Source organism: Oncorhynchus keta, chromosome 10, assembly GCF_023373465.1.
Source record: "Oncorhynchus keta strain PuntledgeMale-10-30-2019 chromosome 10, Oket_V2, whole genome shotgun sequence".
Taxonomy (NCBI): domain Eukaryota; kingdom Metazoa; phylum Chordata; class Actinopteri; order Salmoniformes; family Salmonidae; genus Oncorhynchus; species Oncorhynchus keta.
The window spans coordinates 21,850,504-21,878,049 of NC_068430.1; the positions used below are offsets into that span (position 1 = coordinate 21,850,504).

The 27,546-nt window shown below is 44.4% G+C and overlaps 1 protein-coding gene across 5 annotated transcripts in view; it reads right to left on the reverse strand.

Moving 5' to 3' along the window:
* Positions 1-2,178: 2,178 nt before the first annotated feature.
* Positions 2,179-27,546, reverse strand: part of LOC118388381 (protein NDRG3-like) — a 56,736-nt gene continuing 31,368 nt past the window's right edge. For 3 of the 5 annotated variants that reach the window (XM_035777381.2, XM_052526679.1, XM_035777385.2), the window contains 13 exons: positions 15,896-16,001; positions 15,469-15,652; positions 15,299-15,359; positions 13,946-14,032; positions 13,764-13,820; positions 13,518-13,621; positions 13,329-13,394; positions 12,840-12,891; positions 12,635-12,682; positions 12,469-12,504; positions 12,310-12,361; positions 4,139-4,177; positions 2,179-3,597 (listed from right to left, as the gene is read on the reverse strand). In XM_035777381.2, coding sequence (XP_035633274.1) covers positions 3,425-3,597; positions 4,139-4,177; positions 12,310-12,361; positions 12,469-12,504; positions 12,635-12,682; positions 12,840-12,891; positions 13,329-13,394; positions 13,518-13,621; positions 13,764-13,820; positions 13,946-14,032; positions 15,299-15,359; positions 15,469-15,652; positions 15,896-16,001 — 1,065 coding nt within the window. In that variant the 3' untranslated portion in view covers positions 2,179-3,424. Of the gene's footprint in view, positions 3,598-4,138; positions 4,178-12,309; positions 12,362-12,468; positions 12,505-12,634; positions 12,683-12,839; positions 12,892-13,328; positions 13,395-13,517; positions 13,622-13,763; positions 13,821-13,945; positions 14,033-15,298; positions 15,360-15,468; positions 15,653-15,895; positions 16,002-21,592; positions 21,951-27,546 lie in introns of those variants that run through there. The other 2 variants (XM_035777384.2, XM_035777383.2) reach the window with 2 other exon arrangements.

Genomic DNA, 27,546 nt, shown 5'->3' on the forward strand with positions numbered 1-27,546 from the left:
AAACATAGTCAATAATACAGTAGAACAAAAGAAGAAAAAAAAGTCTATATACAGTGAGTGCAAATGAGGTAAGATAAGGGAGGAAAGGCAATACATAGACCATGGTGGCGAAGTAATTACAATATAACAATTAAACACTGGAATGGTAGATGTGCAGAAGATGACTGTGCAAGTAGAGATACTGGGGTGCAAAGGAGCAAGATAAATAAATAAATACTGTATGGGGATGAGGTAGGTAGATAGACGGGCTGTGTACAGGTGCAGTGATCTGTGAGCTGCTCTGACAGCTGGTGCATAAAGCTAGTGAGGGAGATATGAGTCTCCAGCTTCAGAGATTTTTGCAGTTCGTTCCAGTCATTGGCAGCAGAGAACTGGAAGGAAAGACAACCAAAGGAGGAATTGGCTTTGGGGCTGTCCAGTGAGATATACCTGCTGGAGCGCGTGCTACGAGTGGGTGCTGCTATGGTGACCAGTGAGCTGAGATAAGGCGGGGCTTTATCTAGCAAAGACTTATAGATAACCTGTAGCCAGTCGGTTTGGCGACGAGTATGAAGCGAGGGCCAACCAACGAGAGCGTACATGTCGCAATGGTGGGTAGTGTATGGGGCTTTGGTGACAAAACGGACAGCACTGTGATAGACTGCATCCAGTTTGTTGAGTAGAGTGTTGGAGGCTATTTTATAGATGACATCACCGAAGTCGAGGATTGGTAGGATGGTCAGTTTTACGAGGGTATGTTTGGCAGCATGAGTGAAGGATGCTTTCTAGCCAATTCTAGAATTAATTTTGGATTGGAGTTGCTTAATGTGAGTCTGGAAGGAGAGTTTACAGTCTTACCAGACACCTAGGTATTTGTACTTGTCCACATATTCTAAGTCAGAGACGTCCAGAGTTGTGATGCTGGACGGGCGAGCAGGTGCAGGCAGTGATCGGTTGAATAGCATGCATTTAGTTTTACTTGCGTTTAAGAGCAGTTGGAGGCCACGGAAGGAGAGTTGTATGGCATTGAAGCTCGTCTGGAGGTTAGCTAACACAGTGTCCAAATAGGGGCCAGAAGTATACAGAATAGTGTCGTCTGCATAGAGGTGTAACAGAGAATCCCCAGCAGCAAGAGCAACATCATTGATGTATACAGAGAAGAGTCGGCCGGAGGGTTGAACCCTGTGGCACCCCCATAGAGACTGCCAGAGGTACGGATAACAGGCCCTCCGATTTGACACACTGAACTCTATCAGAGAAGTAGTTGGTGAACCAGGCGAGGCAAGCATTTGAGAAACCAAGGCTGTAGAGTCTGCCAATAAGAATGTGTTGATTGACAGAGTCGAATGCCTTGGCCAGGTCGATGAATACGGCTGCACAGTAATGTCGCTTATCGATGGCGGTTATGATATTGTTTAGGACCTTGAGCGTGGCTGAGGTGCCAATATAAGGAATTTGAAATCATTTGTACTTTTACCTTTGACACTGAAGTATAGCTTAGCAATTACATTTACTTTTGATACTTAAGTATATTTAAAACCAAATACTTTTATACTTTTACTCAAGTAGTATTTACTGGTTGACTTTCCCTTTTACTTGAGTCATTTTCTATGAAGGTATCTTTACTTTTACTTGAGTATGACAATCGATCATGTAATAGACCAAGATCTGCGTATTCAAACTACACAACACAACGAGAAAGTAAGAAGAGACAGGGATTTTCTCAAGCGGTTTATCAACACCACTGCATTTTTGGTTATGCAAGAATGAGCTTTTAGAGGACAACAAAGAGAGGGAAAGTTCCATTAACATGGGCAACTACATGGAGCTTGCAGAGGTAGTTGCACGTTATGATGCGTTACTTTCTAAACATATGGAACTTTCTACTGTCTTTTCTGGTATCATTCAGAATATGATAGCTTCCATCGCATCATCCATGAAAAGTGAGAGTACAAGAGAGGTGAACTCAGGATGTAAGGCACACCTACTGTACAAGTCTCGGATAGCATGGAGGTACAAAAGCCTGGACAGCATGCGATTCCTGGAGTTGTTAGATGGTAGTTAATTTGATTAATTCAAGACAAAACAGAAGTATGTCACCTGTTTTAATCTGAAATGCAGATTATTTTTCTTAACCCGTTGCTAGTATTAGATTGAGTGATATCGTGGAAACACAAGATATAAACAAAGAAAATTAACTATTTTTCATCTTCTAGCTTTATTTAGTAGTACAGTTGTATAAATGAGTTGAATCAGCAGACAGTGGGAAGCACCACTGACCCTCAGTGAAGACTGAACACATTTCCACATCATAACAGGCTGAAGTTGTTATTCATTGTCTATGTCTACTCAAGAGATGAGTCAACAGACTAAAAAAAACTACAAAAGTGTAAAACAGAAAAAGATGACATCAATTACAAAGAAAAAGCATTTTTAAAACAAACAGATGAAAGGAACATTTAATCTACACAATCACATTAGCCCACAGTTCTTTCCTATTGCCTTTATTTATGCGTTTCCATATTCCTCCTAAAAAGCAAGTATAATGTCCTAGTCCAACCAAAATACAGTGCATTCATTCTGTGAATTGGGCCACTATATATTTGTTAATGTGTTTTTTTTGTCACATACACCTGGGAAAAGAACACAATGCAGAGAAATGTATTGAAAATCATGAATATTATGTTTTGTACCCAGCTTGAGTGATCATTCTACAGTGTGAATGGAGTGACTCGGCAGAACAGAGCAATGCAGCAAGGTACAGTACAGTATATCACACATCTACACTTTGCCACACAATCAAAGGAGGCATGTGTTCACAACGTAAAAAATATCAATTAAAAAAGTGGTCTAAATATGTGCAATGAATGTAGGTATTTAGTGTAATTGTGTTCTAGATAAGAGGAATAGAGAAGGACTGAGGAGGGAGTGTGTGTTTGGGCTACAGTGGATGTGAGAGATGGGACTCTGTGACGCAGGAACCAATCCTCTACACACAGACACATGGTGAACCAAATAAATAAAATATGTGAAAGGCAATAATGGGAAAAACAAAATAAGAGGAGGGACATATAGTGATTGAATCTGGAAGAGTAAGTCTCCAGATTCACATTGCACAAGGAGACATGCACACATATCAAATGAAAGGTGGGGGATCGTACCATCTCTAGACCCTTTGCCTATACAGTATATGTATATCTGACTCATTCTTTATTTTGTTCCCTCCGCTTGTGACTGGAAGTTTGACGTGTATACGGTATAATATTTAATATGCATTTGTATATATATTCTCATATTAATCACACAATTCATCACATAACCCCCTGGGATTGAGTAATTTAGGAGCAGGGTTGGAGAGAGACAGGGAGACATAAGTTACTGGAGGAGGATAGGGGCACCGCTGAGGGCTGCTACCCAGTGTGGAGTGAGGAAGAGATAGGGAGGTTTAGCAGGAGACCTCCATGGTCTGGGGCCCAGGCTGGTTGTCCAGACCCCCGGTGGTGTTGGCTCCCTCCAGCAGGTTGTTGATGTTGCGGCTGCGGCTGCTGTCCATGGAGGTGATGCTGGTAGAGGAGGTGGTGCGGGATCGGGCCAGACGAGTCATTCCAGCCGTGGGCACTACGACACAACACAGGAGTGTTAACATGCCAGTCACAATGTAGAGCACTTCATGCAATGCAGGAAGCATTATGACGTGTTCCCTCTGTTTGGGAATTACATTAATAAATCATACAAATACTGAAGATATTCACCATGCAGACAAATCTGAGGAAATAAAGGCACCGATAAAATAAAGAAAAAGCTTAAATACAGTATGCAAGCCAAAGACGCTGACAAGAATGCCTTGCAATTAAGGCAATGCAATACGAGCATAAAGCACAGAAAAAAACATATAAATGAAGGCAAAATTAAGCAAAACATATCAAACTTAGGGCAGTCAGAAGCAGATCGATGCTTACAGGAGAAACATAACCACCTAACAAAATGTCAAAGTATGCAGACAGTTCTCCACTTAATTGAACAATACAGATGACTGAAAATACCAATATGTCATGACTTTCTGAGCATACCTTGACATTCATCTAATGTGTGTTAGGCTGAATGGAGACGGGTACGAGGCCAACTGGTCTAGAACTGCTACTGCTTTAAAACCTGGTACCTGATTCGTTGCTCAGGTGACTGAGAAGAACGTAGGGAACTGTTAGCATTGATGGAGGGAGGAAAGGATTGAAAGAAGAAGAAAGGAGAACATATTGAAAGGGAGTAAGGTTCATGAAAGAGCAGGTAATGAATATAAGTATTTTTTTAAGGGAAAGACAACTGCTGTATACCACAGAGAAAAAGGAAAGAAAAGATGTGTTCTTCCTGGGTCTGATTCTATCTGGGGTAGGTAGGGGAGAGACAGAGATAGCCCAAAGGGACAAAGCATAATTACTCATACTAAGATGATGATGAAAGATAAACAGCATCTTGTCTCATTCATACTGTTATGTAAATATGTCGTCTTGATAACTATTGTGCTACTACACGACTGTGAGAAACTGTAACCACAGAAAGGTGTTTGATGTCATGATGAGTTGTTATTTCTATTCGGAATCCTTCTCTAAATGAGAAGAGGCTTTAATCAACTCTAATCTGGCTGTGACATTTCCTCTGCAGGGAGTGATTCTGTGCTCCCACTGAGGAAGGCTGGGGGAGGAAACAGAAGAGCCTACTACCATAGAAATACTGTGCTGGGGCCTCATTTATAAAACAGACTTACGATCAATTTTGATCTTAAGTATGACTTACGCAGAAAACCACGTATAAGTAGTTTTTTATAAAACCTCACTTTGACGTGGAAATGATCTTATCTCTACGCAAAGTAGAGATAAGCTGCTGATGTCTTACCCGTTGTTGTCTTAGCTAGCTCTCCCAATCAACACGTGATTGCTTTATGCCTCGCTTTATATCTCTCTCTGTCAATATGCCTTGTATACTATTGTTTAGGATAGTTATCATTGTTTTAGTTCACTGCGGAGTCCCTAGTCTCACTCAACATGGCTCAGATACCTCTTTTGTCCCACCTCCCACACATGCGGTGACCTCACCCAGCATAACTAGTGCGTCCAGAGATGCAACCTCTCTTATCGTCACTCAATGCCTAGGTTTACCTCTACTGTACCCGCACCCTACCATACCCGTCTGTACATTATGCCCTGAAACGATCCTACCACGCCCAGAAATCTGCTCCTTTTATTCTCTGTCCCCAATGTACTAGACAACCAGTTTTGATAGCCTTTAGCCGTACCCTCATCCTACTCCTCCTATGTTCCTCGGGTGATATGGAGGTTAACCCAGGCCCTGTGTGTCCCCATGCCCTCTCATTTGTTGACTTCTGCAATCGAAAAAGCCTTAGTTTCATGCATGTTAACATCAGAAGCCTCTTCCCTAAGTTTGTTTTACTCACAGCTTTAGCTCACTCCGTCAATCCTGATGTCCTTGCCGTGTCTGAATCCTGGTTTTGGAAGGCCACCAATAATTCTGAGATTTCCATCCCCAACAACATTTTCCGTCAAGATAGAACTGCCAAAGGGGGAGGAGTTGCAATCTACTGCAAATATAGCTTGCAAAGTTCTGTCTTTACTTTCCAGGTCTATGTCCAAACAGTTCGAGTTTCTAATTTGAAAAATGATTCTCTCCAGAAATAAATCTCTCACTTTTGCTGCCTGTTATAGACCGCCCTCAGCTCCCAGCTGTGCCCTGGACACCATATGTGAATTGATTGCCCCCCCCCCATCTATCTTCAGAGTTCGTACTGTTAGGTGACATAAGCATATCCCAGTTTAACACCCCGGCAGTCCTACAATCTAAACTAGATGCCCTCAATCTCACACAAATTATCAAGGAACCCACCAGGTACAACCCTAAATCCGTAAACATGGGCATCCTCAGAGATATTATCCTGACCTACTTGCCCTACAAATACACCTCTGCTGATTTCAATCAGGATCTCAGTGATCACTGCCTCATCACTGTCAAACGCTCCCAAAAATACTTCAGCAAGCAGGCCTTTCTAATCGACCTGGTCTGGGTATCCTGGAAGGATATTGACCTCATCCTGTCAGTAGAGGATGCCTGGTTGCTCTTTAAAAGTGCTTTCCTCACCATCTTAAATAAGCATGCCCATTAAAAAAATGTAGAACTAAGAACAGATATAGCCCTTGGTTCACCCCAGACTTGACTGCCCTTGACCAGCACAAAAACATCCTGTGGCATTCTGTATTAGCATCGAATATCCCTTGTGATATGCAACTTTTCAGTGACCTCAGGAACCAATATACGTAGTCAGTTAGGAAAGCTAAGGCTAGCTTTGCATCCTGTAGCACTAATTCCAAAAAGTTCTGGGACACTGTAAAGTCCACGGAGAATAAGAGCACCTTCTGCCAGCTGCCCACTGCACTGAGGCTAGGAAACACTGTCACCACCAATAAATCCACGATAATCGAGAATTTCAAGAAGCATTTCTCTACGGCTGGCCATGCGTTCCTCCTGGCTACCACAACCCCGGCCAACAGCTCCGCACCCCCTGCAGCTACTTGCCCAAGCCTCCCCAGCTTCTCATTCATCCAAATCTAGATAGCAGATGTTCTGAAAGAGCTGCAAAACCTGGACCAGAACAAATCAGTTGGGCAAGACAATCTGGACACTCTCTTTCTAAAATTATCCGTCGCCATTGTTGCAACCCTTAACCCCTAGACCCAAACTGTTACAAGACCTATTTCCATCCTGCCCTGCCTTTCTAAAGTCTTTGAAAGCCAAGTTAACAAACAGATCACTGACCTTTTAGAATTCCACCGTACCTTCTCCGCTGTGTAATCCGGTTACCGAGCTGGTCACAGGTACACCTCAGCCACGCTCAAGATACTAAATTATATCATAATCACCATCGATAAAAGACAGTACTGTGCAGCCGTCTTCATCGACCTGGCCAAGGCTTTCGACTCTGTCAATCACCGCATTCTTATCGGCAGACTCAATGGCCTTGGTTTCTCAAATGACTGCCTTGCCTGGTTCACCAACTACTTCTCAGATAAAGTTTAGTGTGTCAAATTGGAGGGCTTGTTGTCCGGACCTATGGCAGTCTCTATGGGGGTACCACAGGGTTCAATTCTTGGGCTCTTTTCTCTATATATATCAATGATGTCGCTTTTGTTGCGGGTGATTCCCTGATCCACCACTACGTAGACGACACCCTTCTGTATACATCTGGCCCTTATTTGGACACTGTGTTAATTAACAAACCTCCAAACAAGCTTCAATGCCATACAACACTCCTTCAGTGGCCTCCAACCGCTATTAGACGCTAGTAAAACTAAATGCATGCTTTTCTACCGATCGCTGCCTAAGTCGCTGCCTAAACATATCCAATCCAAAATTAAATCTAGAATCGGCTTCCTATTTTGCAAAAAATACTCTTTCACTCACGCTGCCAAATATACCCTTGTAAAATGGACTATCCTATTGTTCCTCAACTTCTGCGATTTTACAAAAGAGCCTCCAACACTCTACTCAGCAAACTGAATAGCAGTCTTTCACAGTGCCATCCATTTTGTCCCCAAAGCCCCATATACCACCCACCACTGCGACCTGTATGCTCTCGTCAACTGGCCCTCGCTACATATTCGTCGCCAGACCCACTGGCTCCGGGTCATCTATAAGTCTCTGCTAGATAAAGCGCCGCATTTCTCACTGGTCACCATAACAACACCCACCCGTAGCACGCGCTCCAGCAGGTATATCTCACTGGTCATCCCCAAAGCCAACACCTACTTTGGCCGCCTTTCCTTCCAGTTCTCTGCTGCCAATGACTGGAACGAATTGCAAAAATCGCTGAAGTTGGAGACATATCTCCCTCACTAACTTTAAGCTTGAGCTATCTGAGCAGCTTACCAATCGTTGCAGCTGTACACGGCCCATCTGTAAATAGCCCATCCAACTACCTACCTCATTCCCATATTGTTTTTATTAACTTTTTTGCACACCAGTATTTCTACTTGCACATCATCATTTGCACATCTATCACTCCAGTGTTAATTTGCTAAATTGTAATTTGTTCGCTACTTTGGCCTATTTATTGCCTTACCTCCTCACGCATTTGCACACACTGTATATAGACTTTTTCTATTGTGTTATTGACTGTACGCTTGTTTATTCCATGTGTAACTCTGTGTTGTTGTTTTTGTCACACTGCTTTGCTTTATCTTGGCCAGGTGGCAGTTGTAAATGAGAACTTACCTGGTTAAATAAAGGTGAAATAAAAATGTGAAATAAAAATGTTACAAATTAAAAAAGTCTGGACTTGACCGAAGTGATTTTCCTGCTGGTTATATATGGCTAATTGTTTTTCCCCTTGCAGTTTAAGCTCAGACCATTTCTTTTTCACATCAGCCACAGTTCTGTCTTGCTGCCCCACGTCGTTCACTGCAGCGGAGACACACTCCCAAGCTACCCGTTTGGCTTTGTTTGTCAACCCACTGTTTAGTCCACTGAATAATACGTGTTGCCTTTCTTCAATCACCTCTACCATCGCCGTGATCTTATCTTTCAAAAAGTTAGCTTTTCTCTTTTGGTCCATGGCTATTCCTGACTAAACCATAATTTGTGCTAGCATTCTATAAGGGGAAATTGCTGATAGTAAGGCATGTTCAGGTGCTGTCAATTTTAAGGTAATTTGAGATTTATAGAGTACATAGAGCCTGTTTAAGTCTGCACTTTGCTTTGTGTCACAGAAGGAGATGCATCTTAAACAGTTTGGGTAGAAAAGAAAAGTACACCAGGCAAGTCGAGAGTCTCTCCCACGCAGAATTCAACAGGAAAGTCAATTGCTGTTCAGTATGTCTTTGGTGCAAGTCATTCATGCCACAATCACAATTTCTCACCTACTGACAACTGAGGCTATGCAACACTGCACAGATGAAAGAGGAATTGGCAGCTGTGAGGCGCGGCCTCCTCTCCGTGACCAGTGTGACAAACAGAGGGTCTTTTCAGAAACTACTGGCTACACTCCAAACCCAGGAGGGGCTCTAGCAAAAGCTAATGGGGAAACCGTGATGAAAACAATACTTAATTGAGCAATAGTTATTTTTCTCACGTCAACAGGAAATACATAGAGAACACAGATCTTAACCACAAATACGTACAACAGCTTGTTAGTGGATAATCAATAAGAGTAACGTTCCAGAGAGTAAAGTGGCCAGAGTCAATATATATATATAAAAAGTATATACAGTGGGGCAAAAAAGTATTTAGTCAGCCACCAATTGTGCAAGTTCTCCCACTTAAAAAGAGGCCTGTAATTTTCATCATAGGTACACTTCAACTATGACAGACAAAATTAGAAAATCACATTGTAGGATTTTTAATGAATTTTTTTGCAAATTACGGTGGAAAATAAGTATTTGGTCACCTACAAACAAGCAAGATTTCTGGCTCTCACAGACCTGTGACTTCTTCTTTAAGAGGCTCCTCTGTCCTCCACTCGTTACCTGTATTAATGGCACCTGTTTGAACTTTTTTATCAGTATAAAAGACACCTCTCCACAACCTCAAACAGTCACACTCCAAACTCCACCATGGCCAAGACCAAAGAGCTGTCAAAGGACACCAGAAACAAAATTGTAGACCTGCACCAGGCTGGGAAGACTGAATATGCAATAGGTAAGCAGCTTGGTTTGAAGAAATCAACTGTGGGAGCAATTATTAGGAAATGGAAGACATACAAGACCACTGATAATCTCCCTTGATCTGGGGCTCCACGCACGATCTCACCCCGTAGGGTCAAAATGATCACAAGAACGGTGAGCAAAAATCCCAGAACCACACGGGGGGACCTAGTGAATGACTTGCAGAGAGCTGGGACCAAAATAACAAAGCCTACCATCAGTAACACACTACGCCGCCAGGGACTCAAATCCTGCAGTGCCAGACGTGTCCCCCTGCTTAAGCCAGTACATGCCCAGGCCCGTCTGAAGTTTGCTAGAGAGCATTTGGATGATCCAGAAGAAGATTGGGAGAATGTCATATGGTCAGATGAAACCAAAATATAACTTTTTGGTAAAAACTCAACTCGTCGTGTTTGGAGGAAAAACAATGCTGAGTTGCATCCAAAGAACACCATACCTACTGTGAAGCATGGGGGTGGAAACATCATGCTTTGGGGCTGTTTTCTGTAAAGGGACCAGGACGACTGATCCGTGTAAAGGAAAGAATGAATGGGGCCATGTTTCGTGAGATTTTGAGTGAAAACCTCCAATCAGCAAGGGCATTGAAGATGAAACGTGGCTGGGTCTTTCAGCATGACAATGATCCCAAACACACCGCCTGAGCAACGAAGGAGTGGCTTCGTAAGAAGCATTTCAAGGTCCTGGAGTGGCCTAGCCAGTCTCCAGATCTCAACCCCATAGAAAATCTTTGGAGGGAGTTGAAAGTCCCAAAACATCACTGCTCTAGAGGAGATCTGCATGGAGGAATGGGCCAAAATACCAGCAACAGTGTGTGAAAACCTTGTGAAACCTTGTGAAGACAGAAAACGTTTGACCTCTGTCATTGCCAACAAAGGGTATATAACAAAGTATTGAGAAAAACTTTTGTTATTGACCAAATACTTATTTTCCACCATAATATGCAAATAAATTAATTAAAAATCCTACAATGTGATTTTCTGGATTTTTTTTCTCATTTTGTCTATATATATATATATATAGAGATAGACTTTTTATACACTGCACAAGAAAATAAAGGGAACACTTAAACAACACAATGTAACTCCAAGTCAATCACACTTCTGTGAAATCAAACTGTCCACTTAGGAAGCAACACTGATTGACAATACATTCCACATGCTGTTGTGCAAATGTAATAGACAACAGGTGGAAATTATAGGCAATTAGCAAGACACCCCCAATAAAGGAGTGGTTCTGCAGGTGGTGACCACAGACCACTTCTCAGTTCCTATGCTTCCTGGCTGATGTTTTGGTCACTTTTGAATGCTGGCGGTGCTTTCACTCTAGTGGTAGCATGAGACGGAGTCTACAACCCACACAAGTGGCTCAGGTAGTGCAGCTCATCCAGGATGGCACATCAATGCGAGCTGTGGCAAGAAGGTATGCTGTGTCTGTCAGCGTAGTGTCCAGAGCATGGAGGCGCTACCAGGAGACAGGCCAGTACACCAGGAGACGTGGAGGAGGCCGTAGGAGGGCAACAACCCAGCAGCAGGACCGCTACCTCTGCCTTTGTGCAAGGAGGAGCAGGAGGAGCACTGCCAGAGCCCTGCAAAAATGACCTCAAGCAGGCCACAAATGTGCATGTGTCTGCTCAAACGGTCAGAAACAGACTCCATGAGGGTGGTATGAGGGCCCGACGTCCACAGGTGGGGGTTGTGCAGGACGTGTGCAGGACGTTTGGCATTTGCCAGAGTACACCAAGATTGGCAAATTTGCCACTGGCACCCTGTGCTCTTCACAGATGAAAGCAGGTTCACACTGAGCACATGTGACAGACGTGACAGAGTCTAGAGACGCTGTGGAGAACGTTCTGCTGCCTCCAGCATGACCGGTTTGGCAGTGGGTCAGTCATGGTGTGGGGTGGCATTTCTTTGGGGGGCCGCACAGCCCTCCATGTGCTCGCCAGAGGTAGCCTGATTGCCATTAGGTACCGAGATGAGATCCTCAGACCCCTTGTGAGACCATATTCTGGTGCGGTTGGCCCTGGGTTCCTCCTAATGCAAGACAATGCTAGACCTCATGTGGTTGGAGTGTGTCAGCAGTTCCTGCAAGAGGAAGGCATTGATGCTATGGACTGGCCCGCCCGTTCCTCAGACCTGAATCCAATTGAGCACATCTGGAACATCATGCCTCGCTCCATCCACCAACGCCACGTTGCACCACAGACTGTCCAGGAGCATGCCCAGGTGTTGTAGGGAGGTCATACAGGCACGTGGAGGCCACACACACTACTGAGCCTCATTTTTAATTGTTTTAAGGACATTACATCAAAGTTGGATCAGCCTGTAGTGTGGTTTTCCACTTTAATTTTGAGTGTGACTCCAAATCCAGACCTCCATGGGTTGATAAATTTGATTTCCATTGATAATTTTTGTGTGATTTTGTTGTCAGCACATTCAACTATGTAAAGAAAAAAGTATTTAATAAGAATATTTCATTCAATCAGATCTAGGATGTGTTATTTATTTTTTTGAGCAGTGGATATATATATTTTTTTGTATGCTAGAAAGGAGTGGTTATTGAGATCACACATTTACAAAGAAAAGTAAGAGAGTTATATACTTACTATAACCCATACCCTGAACAAAGTACTTGAAGGCCTCTGCCAGTTTCCCTGGCTGTGGAGGAGATTACAGTAAGTTAGTTATCAAAAATATATATTTTTATGACAATGATTTAAAAAGCTATATTAGCATATAATAACTTTCAGATCATCAAACCTCACCTGCACAACCTGAGGTAAGCCTCCACAATCAGCCATCTACAGAGAGAAGAGGGAGAAGGAGAGAACTTCTGAGTCGCTACACATGATGCAATAGCTTAGCATATAATATTGATTATTCAGGAGGAAAATGCATAACACACACAGAATATAACATGCTTCACTTAACCTTAAACAGTGTAGTCTTGGTTGGATTTAACCTGGAATTGCACTCCACCTGAAACAAGTTTAAAGAGAGTAAATTAACATAATTCATTACATAAAGGAACTGATATTCAACATTTAGTTCCATCATCCTACTATATATGCACAAGGATGTATAAGTGCATGATCTATAATCACAAGCTAAACAACAACCACCCTAACTAACTCACCACTGCCTCCACTGCAGGAGATGTGTCTCCAACCACCAACAGAGAAGGGCACCTGGAGGGGAAGAGGAGGTTCTGCTTGAGCATACAAATGCATACTGCCAGTAGTGCCATTCACCCTAAACATCGGAGGCTGCTAGGTGGCTCGTAGTATTTATTTATTGTATTATTATAATTATTATTTTAAACAGGACAAATCTGCGCCCCTGTGCCCCCTATCGGCATGACGCCTCTGCATCCGGGGCGGCAGGGTAGCCTAGTGGTTAGAGCATTGGACTAGTAACCGGAGGGTTGCAAGTTCAAATCAAGTTCAAATCCCCGAGCTGACAAGGTACAAATCTGTCGTTCTGCCCCTGAACAGGCATTTAACCCACTGTTCCTAGGCCGTCATTGAAAATAAGAATTTGTTCTTAACTGACTTGCCTAGTAAAATAAAGGTAAAATAAAAATTAAAATTCTGCCGAAAATACAGTAAATCCAGTTGAAACTCACGTCAGTGTGTTCACTGTGTCCTCATTAAGACCAATGACTGGCCTCTCAATTTCCAGATCCCGACGACTGTTATTGTAAAAGGAAAAAAAAGACAAGGTTAAAGCCACATTCATCCAGCCAGTAGTAGAGCCAACGACTATGGTGGGCAGGAGTGAATCCCTGCCCCCTCTCCACTCCTGCCCAGCGTACCCGTTGTAGGAGGCACAGAAGAGGGCCAGGTTGTCCTGATTGATGTCCTGGGCGATATGAAGGCGGTAGGTCTGGACCAGCTCCTGGTTGTCTGTCAGCTCATCCTGGAAGGACACACAAGGCGTCAGAATGTGTGTGGATGGTATCACTTTTAAAACTATACAAATGTTCACTTTCAAACCAGGTTATCAAAGGTGAATGGAACTCCTAGTCAAAGATGGGCAGATGCCAACCCATCATACTTACAGTGCTGAAGTGATGAGCCATCACCGTGTCCACAATGTTACTGGTCCACCCAGAGAGCTGTTGAGAAAAAAACAGGACAAGGTCTATAAATAACGCATAGCTAAAGTGGCAGTCTTCTGGGAGATCACAAGGATCTATGGCTTTGCATTCAAAGATGGGTGATTGGTTAGAGAACTACTGACCTTGGAGGCAGCCCAGTCGATCCATCCCTCGGCACACGGGTCCACGTTGATCAGAACCAGGCCCTCTACCAGAGTAGGGTTGTTCAGCTACAGGCGAGAGGAACAACATGTCAGTGCCCAACATGAGCTGAAGTAGTATAGAGCATACCAGTCTTCATAAATGGTATAATAAGGAAGGAATGATGATGATGAACATCTTAGGGAGATGTAGTGATTGGCATTATAACTGCATTCAGAATGCTACAAGCTTTTGTCATTTTCAAGACAGGCCAGATGTATCAGAGGCTGCTGAGATGCTGGTTACCTGAAACTGCGTTTATGGAATTTGAAAGTCTAATTAATTCAAAATGAGAGCAGACGTCCAGAAGAACATCCAACTATGTGACCCTTATAAATGGACTTCTAGGCCCTTGAGGTCTAGAACATAAAAAAACTATATATTGTTTTTCCATATCCAATCTTTTCCATCTACACAAAGAGCCTCTGGGTCTGTGTTGGGGACTCTGGAGTGGGTGGGATGTGGACAGAGATTTATGGATCATATTCTAATAATAGCTTACTACATCATTAATTAGATATGAGAAAGACAATAAATGCCAAACAAATTGAAAATCCAATCATGTGTGAGTACTTATGACTGAGTGTGTACAGACTACAGAGCTTCCTGTCTCCTTTCCAGAGCCCTCTCAGACAGGACAAGGAAGAGCTGTGTTAGCACAAGGCAGAGGATCAGCTGGTTCCCTTGGAGATTTTAAAATGCACTGCTCCCGAAGTATGACTGCGCAAAAATGTAGAATCATCAACTTCTCTGAAAGCTTGTCCTTTTTAAAATCAAATGCAGCAACAGTTGTTACCAATCTAACTTTTTTCCAATTCATTCCAACTGATGGAATTTGAAAATCTAATTTTCCTCATTAATTCTGAATGAGAGCAGACCCCCAGAGGAACATCCAACTCTGTGATTCCTAAATCCTCCAGACTAATTCCACCCAAACACCCCCCTCCTCCTCCATCTTTCAGTGCTCCTTCTCTACGTGCTCTTTCTGCTCTCTTGTAGAGAGAGAATTCAGCAGAGCTAAAAAAAACAAACAGGCATTGAGTGCAGAAAGAGGAAGAACACGAGAGGGACAGTGAGAGATCGAGAGTAAAACAAGGTGATTCACCTCCCTCAGAATGGCAAGGTTTATAATAAACAAGAGGACTGGTGAAATGCTGCTGCATGGGTTGGATGTGAAGCACTGATGTACAGACTGACAAACAACCTCTGTAATAGACCAGAATGAGAGAGACAGGAGATTTAGAAAATTAAAATGGACAGATGAGAGAGCTGCTGTCAGTGTTACGTAGACTTACTGCAAACCGGGATAGGATGTAGGCTCCTGCTCCCACGCCAATCCCAATCACACTGTTCACCCTGTGGACACGAGGAAATAGATCACACCATCAGCAACACCAACTTACTGGCATTACAGTCTATCCATCACCACCTAATGAGTCAACTGGTCAATGTCCATGTCACTCACTTGAGCTGAGTCATAACCGAGGGCAGCATCTCAGACAGTTCGTCCATAGTAGGGTACTGGTACCCTGTGGGGAAGGGTGGTGCCGCCTCCTGCTGTCCAGGGGCGTCCACATGGACCACAGCAAAGTGCTGCGTGATCTCCAGCATGTCCTCAAAGTTAAACAGCGTGTTGAAGCATGACTTATCTGTACAGAGAGGGGAACAAAAAGATAGCAATGCAAACCCATTCATAAGAGATAAAGAATAAAATACATCTAGAAACAAGATACACAAGAACGGCACAAATCTGTACATATCATACATCAAACACAGATCCATGGCATAAACCTAAAGCATTACTCATAGAAGTTATGTTACATGTTTAGAACCACACTGCATCTTAGATAATGTCTTAGATAATGCTATACGGGTTAATCGTGCACACTCACGGTTGAGGCCGATGTCATGGTAGGTGAGGATGACTGGCCGGTTGCCCTTGGGAACGCCCCTCATGGTCACATGGAGCACACCATGGGTAGTCTCGATATCATGCTCCTGCAGCCAATCAGAGAAGAGAACAGATAGGTCAGGGTGTAGGCAGACAGATGTAAACAGTATGGAAGTAGGGAGGGAGACATCCTGGTGGCCAGACAGACCCAATAGGCCCTTGAGGTCTAGGATATTTTAAACATTGTTTTTCCATATCCAATCTTTTTTCAATCTACACAAAGAGCCTCTGGGTCTGTGTTGGGGGCTCTGAAGTGGGTGGGTTGTGGACAGAGATTTATGGATCATATTCTAATAATAGCTTACTACATCATTAATTAGATATGAGAAAGACAATAAATGCCAAACAAATTGAAAATCCAATCATGTGTGAGTACTTATGATTGAGTGTGTACAGACTACAGAGCTTTCTGTCTCCTTTCCAGAGCCCTCTCAGATGGGACAAGGAAGAGCTGAGAGTTAGCACCGGGCATAGGATCAGCTGGTTCCCTTGGAGATTTTAAAATGCACTGCTCCTGAGGTATGACTGCGCAAAAATCTAGAATCATCGCCTTCTCTGAAAGCTGCCACTGCAGGGAGGAGTAAACCCTCCGCTATTAAAATTCAGACACTGAAGCTGCCTTCACTTCTCTCCATGCCTCTCTCTGTGTGGTAATGTCTTTATAAGAGACTACAGAGACTACAGCCATCCATAACATTATGATTCCAAGTCTGTGCATTAAGTTGTCAGTGTAAATGAGTCTTGGTGAGTGGGGCAAATTGAGCTTCATCGATATCATGACTTGAAACAGGAAGGGATGTAACACACCAAGAAAATAACAGCATCATTCCCTGGCGCGCCTCCAAACGTTCTACAGACCTATCCTGGACCTTTCTAGACTCGTGACAGAAGTATCTGCTGACGTCACACACCACAACGCGGCACAAGGTCGGCATGACATGGGACTGCGTATCTGAGTGTGGGTGTGTGTTTAATAGCATGAGGGAGTGCTGGGCCTAGTCTCAGGGCCCAGTGGTCATCAATAATAAAGAAAGAGAGAGAGAGAGAGCGAGAGAGAGAGAGGGGGGAGCCTCCTCTGCTCAGAATCAGGGCTGGGAATACTGCAGCAGGCACCATTTTAGAAATGAGAATGGTGGCTATCAAAGTTCCTCTGGAGATGGTGAAGGTTAAACCTTCCTGTCAAGGACAAGGCAGCAGTATCTCTGTCTGAGATCTCAATCAGACATACCAGCCATTTTCTATGCTTTAAAATGCACTAATATGAGGTTATTGTCAGATGAAGACTTCAATGAAATGACAGAGACAAGTACATGCAGTAATAATCGACCAGACACCCACGGAGTGTAGACACAAACAGCAGAACAGAAACATGAAGACACATGCAACAGGTTAACACCTTTACTATTATCTGTTGTACATATGAACGTACTATAAAAAATTAGAGAAACTTTAAAAATTGAAACAACACACACAACAACACACACACACACACACACACACACACACACACACACACACACACACACACACACACACACACACACACACACACAGTCTTGGAAAACTAACCTTGTGGGGACATACAATTCAGTCCCATTCAAAATGCTATTTTCCCTAACCCCTAACCCTAAACCTAACTCTACCCCTTACCCTAACCCCAAAACCTACCCTTAACGCTAAACATGAATCTAACTCTAGATCCTAACCCTAAACATAATTCTAACCCGAACCCAAATTCCAACTAGTAATAGCATTTGACCTTGTGGGTACTAACAAAATGTCCACAGTTGGTAACTTTTTTGTTAGTTTACTATTCTTGTGGGGACTTCTGGTCCCCAGAAATTAAGTAAAACACATCATCTACCTCAGATCCAGTCATCTGCCTCAGATCCAGTCATCTGCCTCAGATCCAGTCATCTACCTCAGATCCAGTCATCTGCCTCAGATCCAGTCATCTGCCTCAGATCCAGTCATCTGCCTCAGATCCAGTCATCTGCCTCAGATCCAGTCATCTGCCTCAGATCCAGTCATCTACCTCAGATCCAGTCATCTGCCTCAGATCCAGTCATCTGCCTCAGATCCAGTCATCTGCCTCAGATCCAGTCATCTACCTCAGATCCAGTCATCTGCCTCAGATCCAGTCATCTGCCTCAGATCCAGTCATCTGCCTCAGATCCAGTCATCTGCCTCAGATCCAGTCATCTGCCTCAGATCCAGTCATCTACACTATATGTTCAAAAGTATGTGGACACCCCTTCAAATTAGTGGATTGGCTATTTCTGCCACACCCTTTGCTGACATGTGTATAAAATCGAGCACACAGCCATGCAATCTCCATAGACAAACATTGGCAGTAGAATGGCCTTACTGAAGATCTCAGTGACTTTCAACGTGGCTCCATCATAGGATGCCTGCCACCTTTTCAACAAGTCAGTTCGTCATATTTCTGCCCTGCTAGAGCTGTCCCGGTCAACTGTGCTGTTATTGTGAAGTGAAAACTTTGAGGAGTAACAATGGCACAGCTGCGAAGTAGTAGAACACACAAGCTCACAGAACGGGACCGCCGAGTGCTGAAGCACGTAAAAATATTCTGTCCTCGCTTACAACACTCACTACCGAGTACCAAACTGCCTCTGGAAACAACGTCAGCACAAGAACTGTTTGTCGGGAGCTTCATGAAATGGGTTGAGCAGCCGCACACCATGTGCAATGCCAAGCGTCGACTGGAGTGGTTTAAAGCTTGCCACCATTGGACTCTGGAGTATTGGAAACGCGTTCTCTGGAGTGATGAATCACGCTTCACCCCCTGGCAGTCCGACAGACAAATTTTGGGTTTGGTGAATGCCAGGAGAACACGACCTGCCCCAATGCATAGTGCCAACTGTAACATTTGGTGGGGGAGGAATAATGCTGGGGCTGTTTTTCATGGTTCGGGATAGGCCCCTTAGTTCCAGTGAAGGGAAGTCTTAAGGCTACAGCGTACAATGACATTCTGGAAGATTCTGCACTTCCAACTTTGTAGCAGCAGTTTGGGGAAGGCCCTTTCCTGTTTCAGCATGACAATGCCCTCGTGCACGAAGAGAGGTCCAAACAGAAGTGGTTTTCGAGATTGGTGTGGAAGAACTTGACTGGCCTGCACAGAGCCCTGACCTCAACCTAATCAAACAACTTTGGGATGAATTGGAACGCTGACTGCGAGCCAGGCCTGATCCCCCAACATCAGTGTCTGACCTCACTAATGCTCTTGTGGCTGAATGGAAGCAAGTACCTGCAGCAATTTTCCAACATCTAGTGGAAAGCCTTCCCAGAAGAGTGGATGTTATAGCAGCAAAGGGGGGACCAACTCCATATTAATGCCCGTGATTTTGGAATGAGATGTTCGACAAGCAGGTGCTCACATACCTTTGGTCATGTAGTGTACCTCAGATCCTTCTCCTTGGGTAGTATTGATCTTTCTAGGAGTAAGACATGCTCACACTCTGTTTTGCTTCTTCCCTTCACCTCTATCCCTTTACACACACACACACACACACACACACACACACACACACACACACACACACACACACACACACACACACACACACACACACACACACACACACACACACACACACACACACACACACACACACACACCGCAGTTGAGCCTCAGACGCAAACAGACCTGGGGTGGGGCTGCTGGCCTGGACAGGGAGGGGGAAGAGTAGTGAGCACTGCAATGGCTGCTGCGACCCTTTTACCCTTAATTAACAACAGTGGAACTCGGCTTCTGCAATGGGGGTTTAGACAAACTTCATAGAATGTGGAGGAGAATGCTAATGTGGGGTTTAGGTTTGTGTATGGTCAGAGATGGCTGATAATGATCTATAACAGACTAAGCTGAGGGCTAAGCTGAGAGGTGTCTGCAGTGACACCCAGAGGAATTTGCCAAAGATGGAAACACAGTCACACAGAGAAGGAAAAGAGGGAAATAATGAGGAGAGGGAGACAGAGGAGGAGGGAGGAGGAGAGAGATGGTGAGGAGAGAGAGAAGGAAAAGAGGGAAATAATGAGGAGAGGGAGACAGAGGAGGAGGGAGGAGGAGAGAGATGGTGAGGAGAGAGAGAAGGAAAAGAGGGAAATAATGAGGAGAGGGAGACAGAGGAGGAGGGAGGAGGAGAGAGATGGTGAGGAGAGAGAGAAGGAAAAGAGGGAAATAATGAGGAGAGGGAGACAGAGGAGGAGGGAGGAGGAGGAGAGAGATGGTGAGGAGAGAGAGAAGGAAAAGAGGGAAATAATGAGGAGAGGGAGACAGAGGAGGAGGGAGGAGGAGGAGAGAGATGGTGAGGAGAGAGAGAAGGAAAAGAGGGAAATAATGAGGAGAGGGAGACAGAGGAGGAGGGAGGAGGAGGAGAGAGATGGTGAGGAGAGAGAGAAGGAAAAGAGGGAAATAATGAGGAGAGGGAGACAGAGGAGGAGGGAGGAGGAGAGAGATGGTGAGGAGAGAGAGAAGGAAAAGAGGGAAATAATGAGGAGAGGGAGACAGAGGAGGAGGGAGGAGGAGAGAGATGGTGAGGAGAGAGAGAAGGAAAAGGTGAGGGAAAGTGAAAAGGCAGAGTAATGTGTCATGCCTCACCTATTCCTGCCAAGGGTGTGTGTCTGTGTGTCTCAGTCACCAGATCTCAACTCAATTGAACACTTATGGGAGATTCTGGAGCGGCGCCTGTGACAGCGTATTCCACCTCCATCAATAAAACACCAAATGATGGCATTTCTCATGGAAGAATGGTGTCGCATCCCTCCAATAGAGTCCCAGACACTTCTATGCCAAGGCGCATTGAACCGGTTCTGGCTCATGGTGGGCCAACACCCTATTAAGACTCCCTTTAAGTTGGTGTTTCCTTTATTTTGGCAATTCAAGACCAGAGAGAGCCTGTCTATGTCAGGGGGTTGAAAACAGCATTTAGCCTGGAAAGGCACTTGTGGGATATCTTTCAGACTGCACATCTGTTGTTGCTATGTGGGTGAAAGATCAATTCATTTTCACTGTCAGACTGTTGCAGTTCATACGGATACATACACAGGGATCACAAGGCCTGTTTAGCTGATCTCTGTCACCACTGATCTGTACAGAGAAAATAGCTATTTTTTCTTCACGATCTGGCAAACAGACAAAAAAATGCAGTATGTGCAGAGACGAGCACACACAGACAGACAGACACATACCCATATTCTCCTGTATGCTCGGACTCCTGAACGCTTACGCACATTCATATTTCATGCCATTATATTGACATGCACCTACAACGCACAATAACATATTCATGCCATCTATGTTGAAAACACACACATGCACAAATACACGTACTCACTCACACACAAACATGCACTCCCCCGCACACAAATTACGAACAGTCTCGACAGTAAGTGCACTAAAACACACAAATACAGTGTCCACCCGCACAAACACCTCTCTGCACACTGAAACGGCTCAGCTGCTTAGCTGGCTGTCTGAAGAGGCAGTTAGGCAGGCAGGTATTCTGCCAACCAGCCAGGGAGACCAGCCCCTCCCATAGAGCCAGGGTCTCTCTACCCAGACCCTGACCCAGCCCCGTGAAACTAAACCCAGCGAGGTGTGTCAGTCAGACGCACTCACCACTGCATTCCCAGAGCATGCGATCTGGTCCAGGTCCAGAATGGCTGACATGTTTCCCAAGCAGGAGAGGACTGTGTGCTGCTGGGAGCTTTAAAGATCTCCACAATGAGGGCGGGAGAGAGGGAGGGAGGCAGCGCAGGAGGGAGAGTGAGAGAGCAAGAGAGAGAGAGACAAAGAAAGAGAGAGAGCGAGAGAGAGAGTGAGCGCAAGAGTGTAATAGGGAGTTAGAGAGACTAACTGCACCAGCTAGACCAGCAAGAGGGAAAGGAGATAGTGACAGAAAGGGTGAATTTTTTTATGAGAGTGGGAGGGATGGAAAAGATGCAGAGCGAGAGGACGGGAGATAGAAGGAGACAGAGTGAGTGAGACTGCAATTTGCGATTGGTAAGCACAGCGCATCCGTGCTTCCAGGGCTGTGTACCAGTTATTCTAATTGGATTTCAGCAGGTCAGGTGGGCAGAACGGGGGCGAGCAAGAGGAGAACAGGGGAGAGGGATGGGGGATGGATGGATTGATGGAGAGAGAGCGAGAGAGAGAGAAAGAGAGCGAGAGAGAGAAAGAGAGAGAGGAGGGGGTATTAAGTGGAGGCATGCAGGCAACCCAGGAGACAAACAGCACTCTGACGTCACAGAGAGAGAGAGTGGTGCTGTAGAAGGGATGCTGACTTTGACGATTGACCGCTTCCTTCCAGTGAATTCTGCATCAGCTCAGCAGCAGCAGCGCTCTGAAATCAATGTCTGATCCTGATTCAATTTGTGGGCTAGAATTGGATTAAACACTATACCTGTCATCAATGAGCAACCAGGCTAATCATATGAAGATAAAATAATATATTCTTGTTGCAGAGTGAAAACTCAAATGGCAGTGGCAGTGAAACATCAAATTGCTGAAGGTATTTTGGGCTGCATTGAAGGTCTGCATTGAATATCAATATGATCTCAGTCTTCTAATGCACCAATATGATTTTGTAACATCAGATATTCCAGTAAGAAGACATTCAGTAATGATTTTGCTCAATAACGACTTCGCAATGAACCAGCTGTGACCCCATGGTCATCCAAAGAACCATCACCATGACGGGCTGCAAAAGAGAAATTTGTATCCAAAAGAGATTGACAAATGTCTATATTACACTGTAATAACAATCCATGTTGCTCTAAATCACGTCTATGAGTGAGTGTGTGTGTATGCATGCATTCACTGGAGTCAGTATATGTGAGAGAGTGGTGCATACAGAGATACACAGATCTTTCTCTGTAAACGTCTCACCTTCTCTATCAAACCTGATAACCTTTTTTTCTTGTATTTTTATTTCACCTTTATTTAACCAGGTAGCATAGTTGAGATCAAGTTCTCATTTACAACTGCGACCTGGCCAAGATAAAGCAAAGCAGTGCGACAAAAACAACAACACAGAGTTACACATAAACAAACGTACAGTCAATAACACAAAATAAAAATCTATGTACAGTGTGTGCAAATGTAGAAGATTAGGCAGGTAAGGCAATAAATAGGCCTTAGAGGTGAAATAATTACAATTTAGCATTAACACTGCAGCGATAGATGTGCAGATGATGATGTGTAAGTAGAGATACTGGAGTGCAAAAGAGCAAGAGGCTAAGTAATAATATAGGGATGAGGTAGTTGGGTGTGCTATTTACAGATTGGCTGTGTACATGTACAGTTATCGGTGAGCTGCTCTGACAGATGATGCTTAAAGTTAGAGAGGGAGATATGGGCCGTGGGGTGAGACAGGGATGCAGCTTAAGCCCCACCCTCTTCAACATATATATCAACAAATTGGCGCGGGCACTAGAAATGTCTGCAACACCCAGCCTCACCCTACAAGAATCTGAAGTCAAATGTCTACTGTTTGCTGATTATCTGGTGCTTCTGTCACCAACCAAGGAGGGCCTACAGCAGCACCTAGATATTCTGCACAGATTCTGCCAGACCTGGGCCCTGACAGTGAATCTCAGTAAGACCAAAATAATGGTGTTCTAAAAAGGGTACAGTCACCAGGACCACATATAAAAATTCCATCTAGACCCCGTTGCCCTAGAGCACAAAATAAACTATACATACCTAGGCCTAAACATCAGCGCCACAGGTAACTTCCACAAAGCTGTGAACGATCTGAGAGACAAGGCAAGAAGGGCATTCTATGCCATCAAAAGGAACATAAAATTCAACATACAAATTAGGATCTGGCTAAAAATACTTGAATCAGTCATAGAACCCATTGCCCTTTATGGTTGTGAGGTCTGGGGTCCACTCACCAACCAAGATATCACAAAATGGGACAAACACCAAATTGAGAGACTGCATGCAGAATTCTGCTAAAATATCATTTGCGTACAACGTAGAACACCAAATAATGCATGCAGAGCAGAATTAGGCCGATACCCAAAAGATGATCAAAATCCAGAAAAGAGCCGTTAAATTCTACAACCACCTAAAAGGAAGCGATTCCCAAACCTTCCATGACAAAGCCATCACCTACAGAAAGATGAACCTGGAGAAGAGTCCCCTAAGCAAGCTGGTCCTGGGGCTCTGTTCACAAACAGACCCCACAGAGCCCCAGGACAGCAACACAATTAGACCCAACCAAATCACGAGAAAACAAAAAGATAATTACTTGACACATTGGAAAGAATTAACAAAAAAACAGAGCAAACTTGAATGCTATTTGGCCCTAAACAGAGAGTACACAGTGGCAGAATACCTGCCCACTGTGACTGACCCAAACTTAAGGAAAGCTTTGACTATGTACAGACTTAGTGAGCATAGCCTTGCTATTGAGAAAGGCCGTCGTAGGCAGACCTGGCCCTCAAGAGAAGACAGGCTATGTGCACACTGCCCACAAAATGAGGTGGGAACTGAGCTGCACTTCCTAACCTCCTGCCCAATGCATGACCATATTAGAGACACATACAGTATTTCCCTCAGAATACACAGATCCACAAAGAATTCGAAAACAAACCCATTTTTTATAAACTCCCATATCTACTGGGTGAAATTCCACAGTGTGTTATCACAGCAGCAAGATTTGTGACCTGTTGCCACAAGAAAAGGGCAACCAGTGAAGAACAAACACCATTGTAAATACAACCCATATTTATGCTTATTTATTTTCCCTTGTGTACTTTAACCATTTGTACATTGTTACAACACTGTATATATACATAATATGAAATTTGTAATGTCTTTATTCTTTTGAAACTTCTGAATGTGTAATGTTTACTGTTAATTTTTATTGTTTATTTCACTTTTGTATATTATCTACCTCACTTGCTTTGGCAAAGTTAACATATGTTTCCATTGCCAATAAAGCCCCTTGAATTGAAATTGAATTGATATAAGTCTCCAGCTTCAGTGATTTTGCAATTCGTTCCAGTCATTGCCAGCAGAGAACTGGAAGGAAAGGCGGCCAAAGGAAGTGTTGGCTTTGGCGATGACCAGTGAAATATACCTGCTGGAGCGCATGCTACGGGTGGGTGTTGCTATGATGACCAGTTAGCTGAGATAAGGCGGGGTTTTACCTAGCAAAGACTTATAGATGACCTGGAGCCAGTGGGTTTGGTGACGAATATGTAGCGAGGGCCAGCCAACGAGAGCATACAGGTCGCATTGGTGGGTAGTATATGGGGCTTTGGTGACAAAACGGATGGCACTGTGATGGACAACTGACTGGACTACATCCAGTTTGCTGAGTAGAGTGTTGGGAGGCTATTATGTAAAATCGCCGAAGTCAAGGATCGGTAGGATAGTACATTTTACGAGGGTAAGTTTGGCAGCATGAGTAAAGGAGGCTTTGTTGCAAAATAGGAAGCAAATTCGAGATTACATTTTGGATTGGAGATGCTTAATGTGTGCTTGGAAGGAGAGATAACAGTCTAACCAGACACCTAGGTATTTGTAGTTGTCCACATATTCTAGGTCAGAACTGTCCAGTGTAGTGATGCTAGTCGGGCGGGCGGGTGTGGGCAGCAAATGGTTGAAGAGCATGTATTTAGTTTTACTAGCATTTAAAAGCAATTGGAGGCCACGGAAGGAGTGTTGTATGGCATTGAAGCTTGTTTGGAGGTTTGTTAACACAGTGTCCAAAGAAGGGCCAGATGTATACAGAATGGTGTCGTCTGCGTAGAGGTGGATCAGAGAAACACCAGCAGCAATAGCGACATCATTGATGTATACAGAGAAAATAGTCTGCCCGAGAATTGAACCCTGTGGTACCCCCATAGACACTGCCAGAGGTCCAGACAACAGGCCCTCCAATTTGACACACTGAACTCTGTCTGAGAAGTAGTTGGTGAACCAGGCAAGGCAGACATTTGAGAAACCAAGGCTATTGTCACGCCTTGGTCATAGTGTTTTGTGTTTTCGTTATATATTTGGTCAGGCCAGGGTGTAACATGGGTTTAATGTTGTGTTTCGTATTGGGGGTTTTGTAGGTATTGGGATTGCGGCTGAGTAGGGGTGTAGCATAGGTTGGCTGCCTGAGGCAGTTCTCAATCAGAGTCAGGTGATTCTCGTTGTCTCTGAACCGTATTTAGGTAGCCTGGGTTTCACTTTGTATTTCGTGGGTGATTGTTCCTGTCTCTGTGTAGTTTCACCAGATAGGCTGTAATTAGTTTTCATGTTCCGTTTGTTGTTTTGCATTTGTAGAAGTTATTTCATGTATCGCGATTGTTTCATTAAAGACATGAGTAACCACCACGCTGCATTTCGGTCCGACTCTCTTTCGACAAACGAAGAACGCCGTTACAGCTATTGAGTCTGCCTGATAAGAATGTGGTGATTGACAGAGTCGAAAGCCTTGGCCAGGTTGTTGAAGACGTCTGCACAGTACTGTCTTTTATCGATGGCGGTTATTATATCGTTTAGGACCTTGAGTGCGGCTGAGGTGCACCCCTCAACCAATACACGCAGTCAGTCAGGAAAGCTAAGGCCAGCTTCTTCAGGCAGAAGTTTGCATCCTGTGGCTCCAACTCCAAAAAGTTCTGGGACACTGTGAAGTCCATGGAGAACAAGAGCACCTCCTCCCAGCTGTCCACTGCACTGAGGCTAGGTAACACGGTCACCACCGATAAATCCATGATTATCGAAAACTTCAATAAGCATTTCTCAACGGCTGGCCATGCCTTCCACCTGGCTACTCCAAACTCGGCCAACAGCTCCGCCCCCGCAGCTCCTCGCCCAAGCCTCTCCAGGTTCTCCTTTACCCAAATCCAGATAGCAGATGTTCTGAAAGAGCTGGAAAAACCTGGACCCGTACAAATCAGCTGGGCTTGACAATCTGGACCCTCTATTTCTGAAACTATCCGCCGCCATTGTCGCAACCCCTATTACCAGCCTGTTCAACCTCTCTTTCATATCGTCTGAGATCCCCAAGGATTGGAAAGCCGCCGCAGTCATCCCCCTCTTCAAAGGGGGAGACACCCTGGACCCAAACTGTTACAGACCTATATCCATCCTGCCCTGCCTATCTAAGGTCTTCGGAAGCTAAGTCAACAAACAGGTCACCGACCATCTCGAATCCCACCGTACCTTCTCCGCTGTGCAATCTGGTTTCCGAGCCGGTCACGGGTGCACCTCAGCCACACTCAAGGTACTAAACGATATCATAACCGCCATTGATAAAAGACAGTACTGTGCAGCCGTCTTCATCGACCTTGCCAAGGCTTTCGACTCTGTCAATCACCATATTCTTATCGGCAGACTCAGTAGCCTCGGTTTTTCGGATGACTGCCTTGCCTGGTTCACCAATTACTTTGCAGACAGAGTTCAGTGTGTCAAATCGGAGGGCATGCTGTCCGGTCCTCTGGCAGTCTCTATGGGGGTGCCACAGGGTTCAATTCTCGGACCGACTCTTTTCTCTGTATATATCAATGATGTTGCTCTTGCTGCGGGCGATTCCCTGATCCACCTCTACGCAGACGACACCATTCATT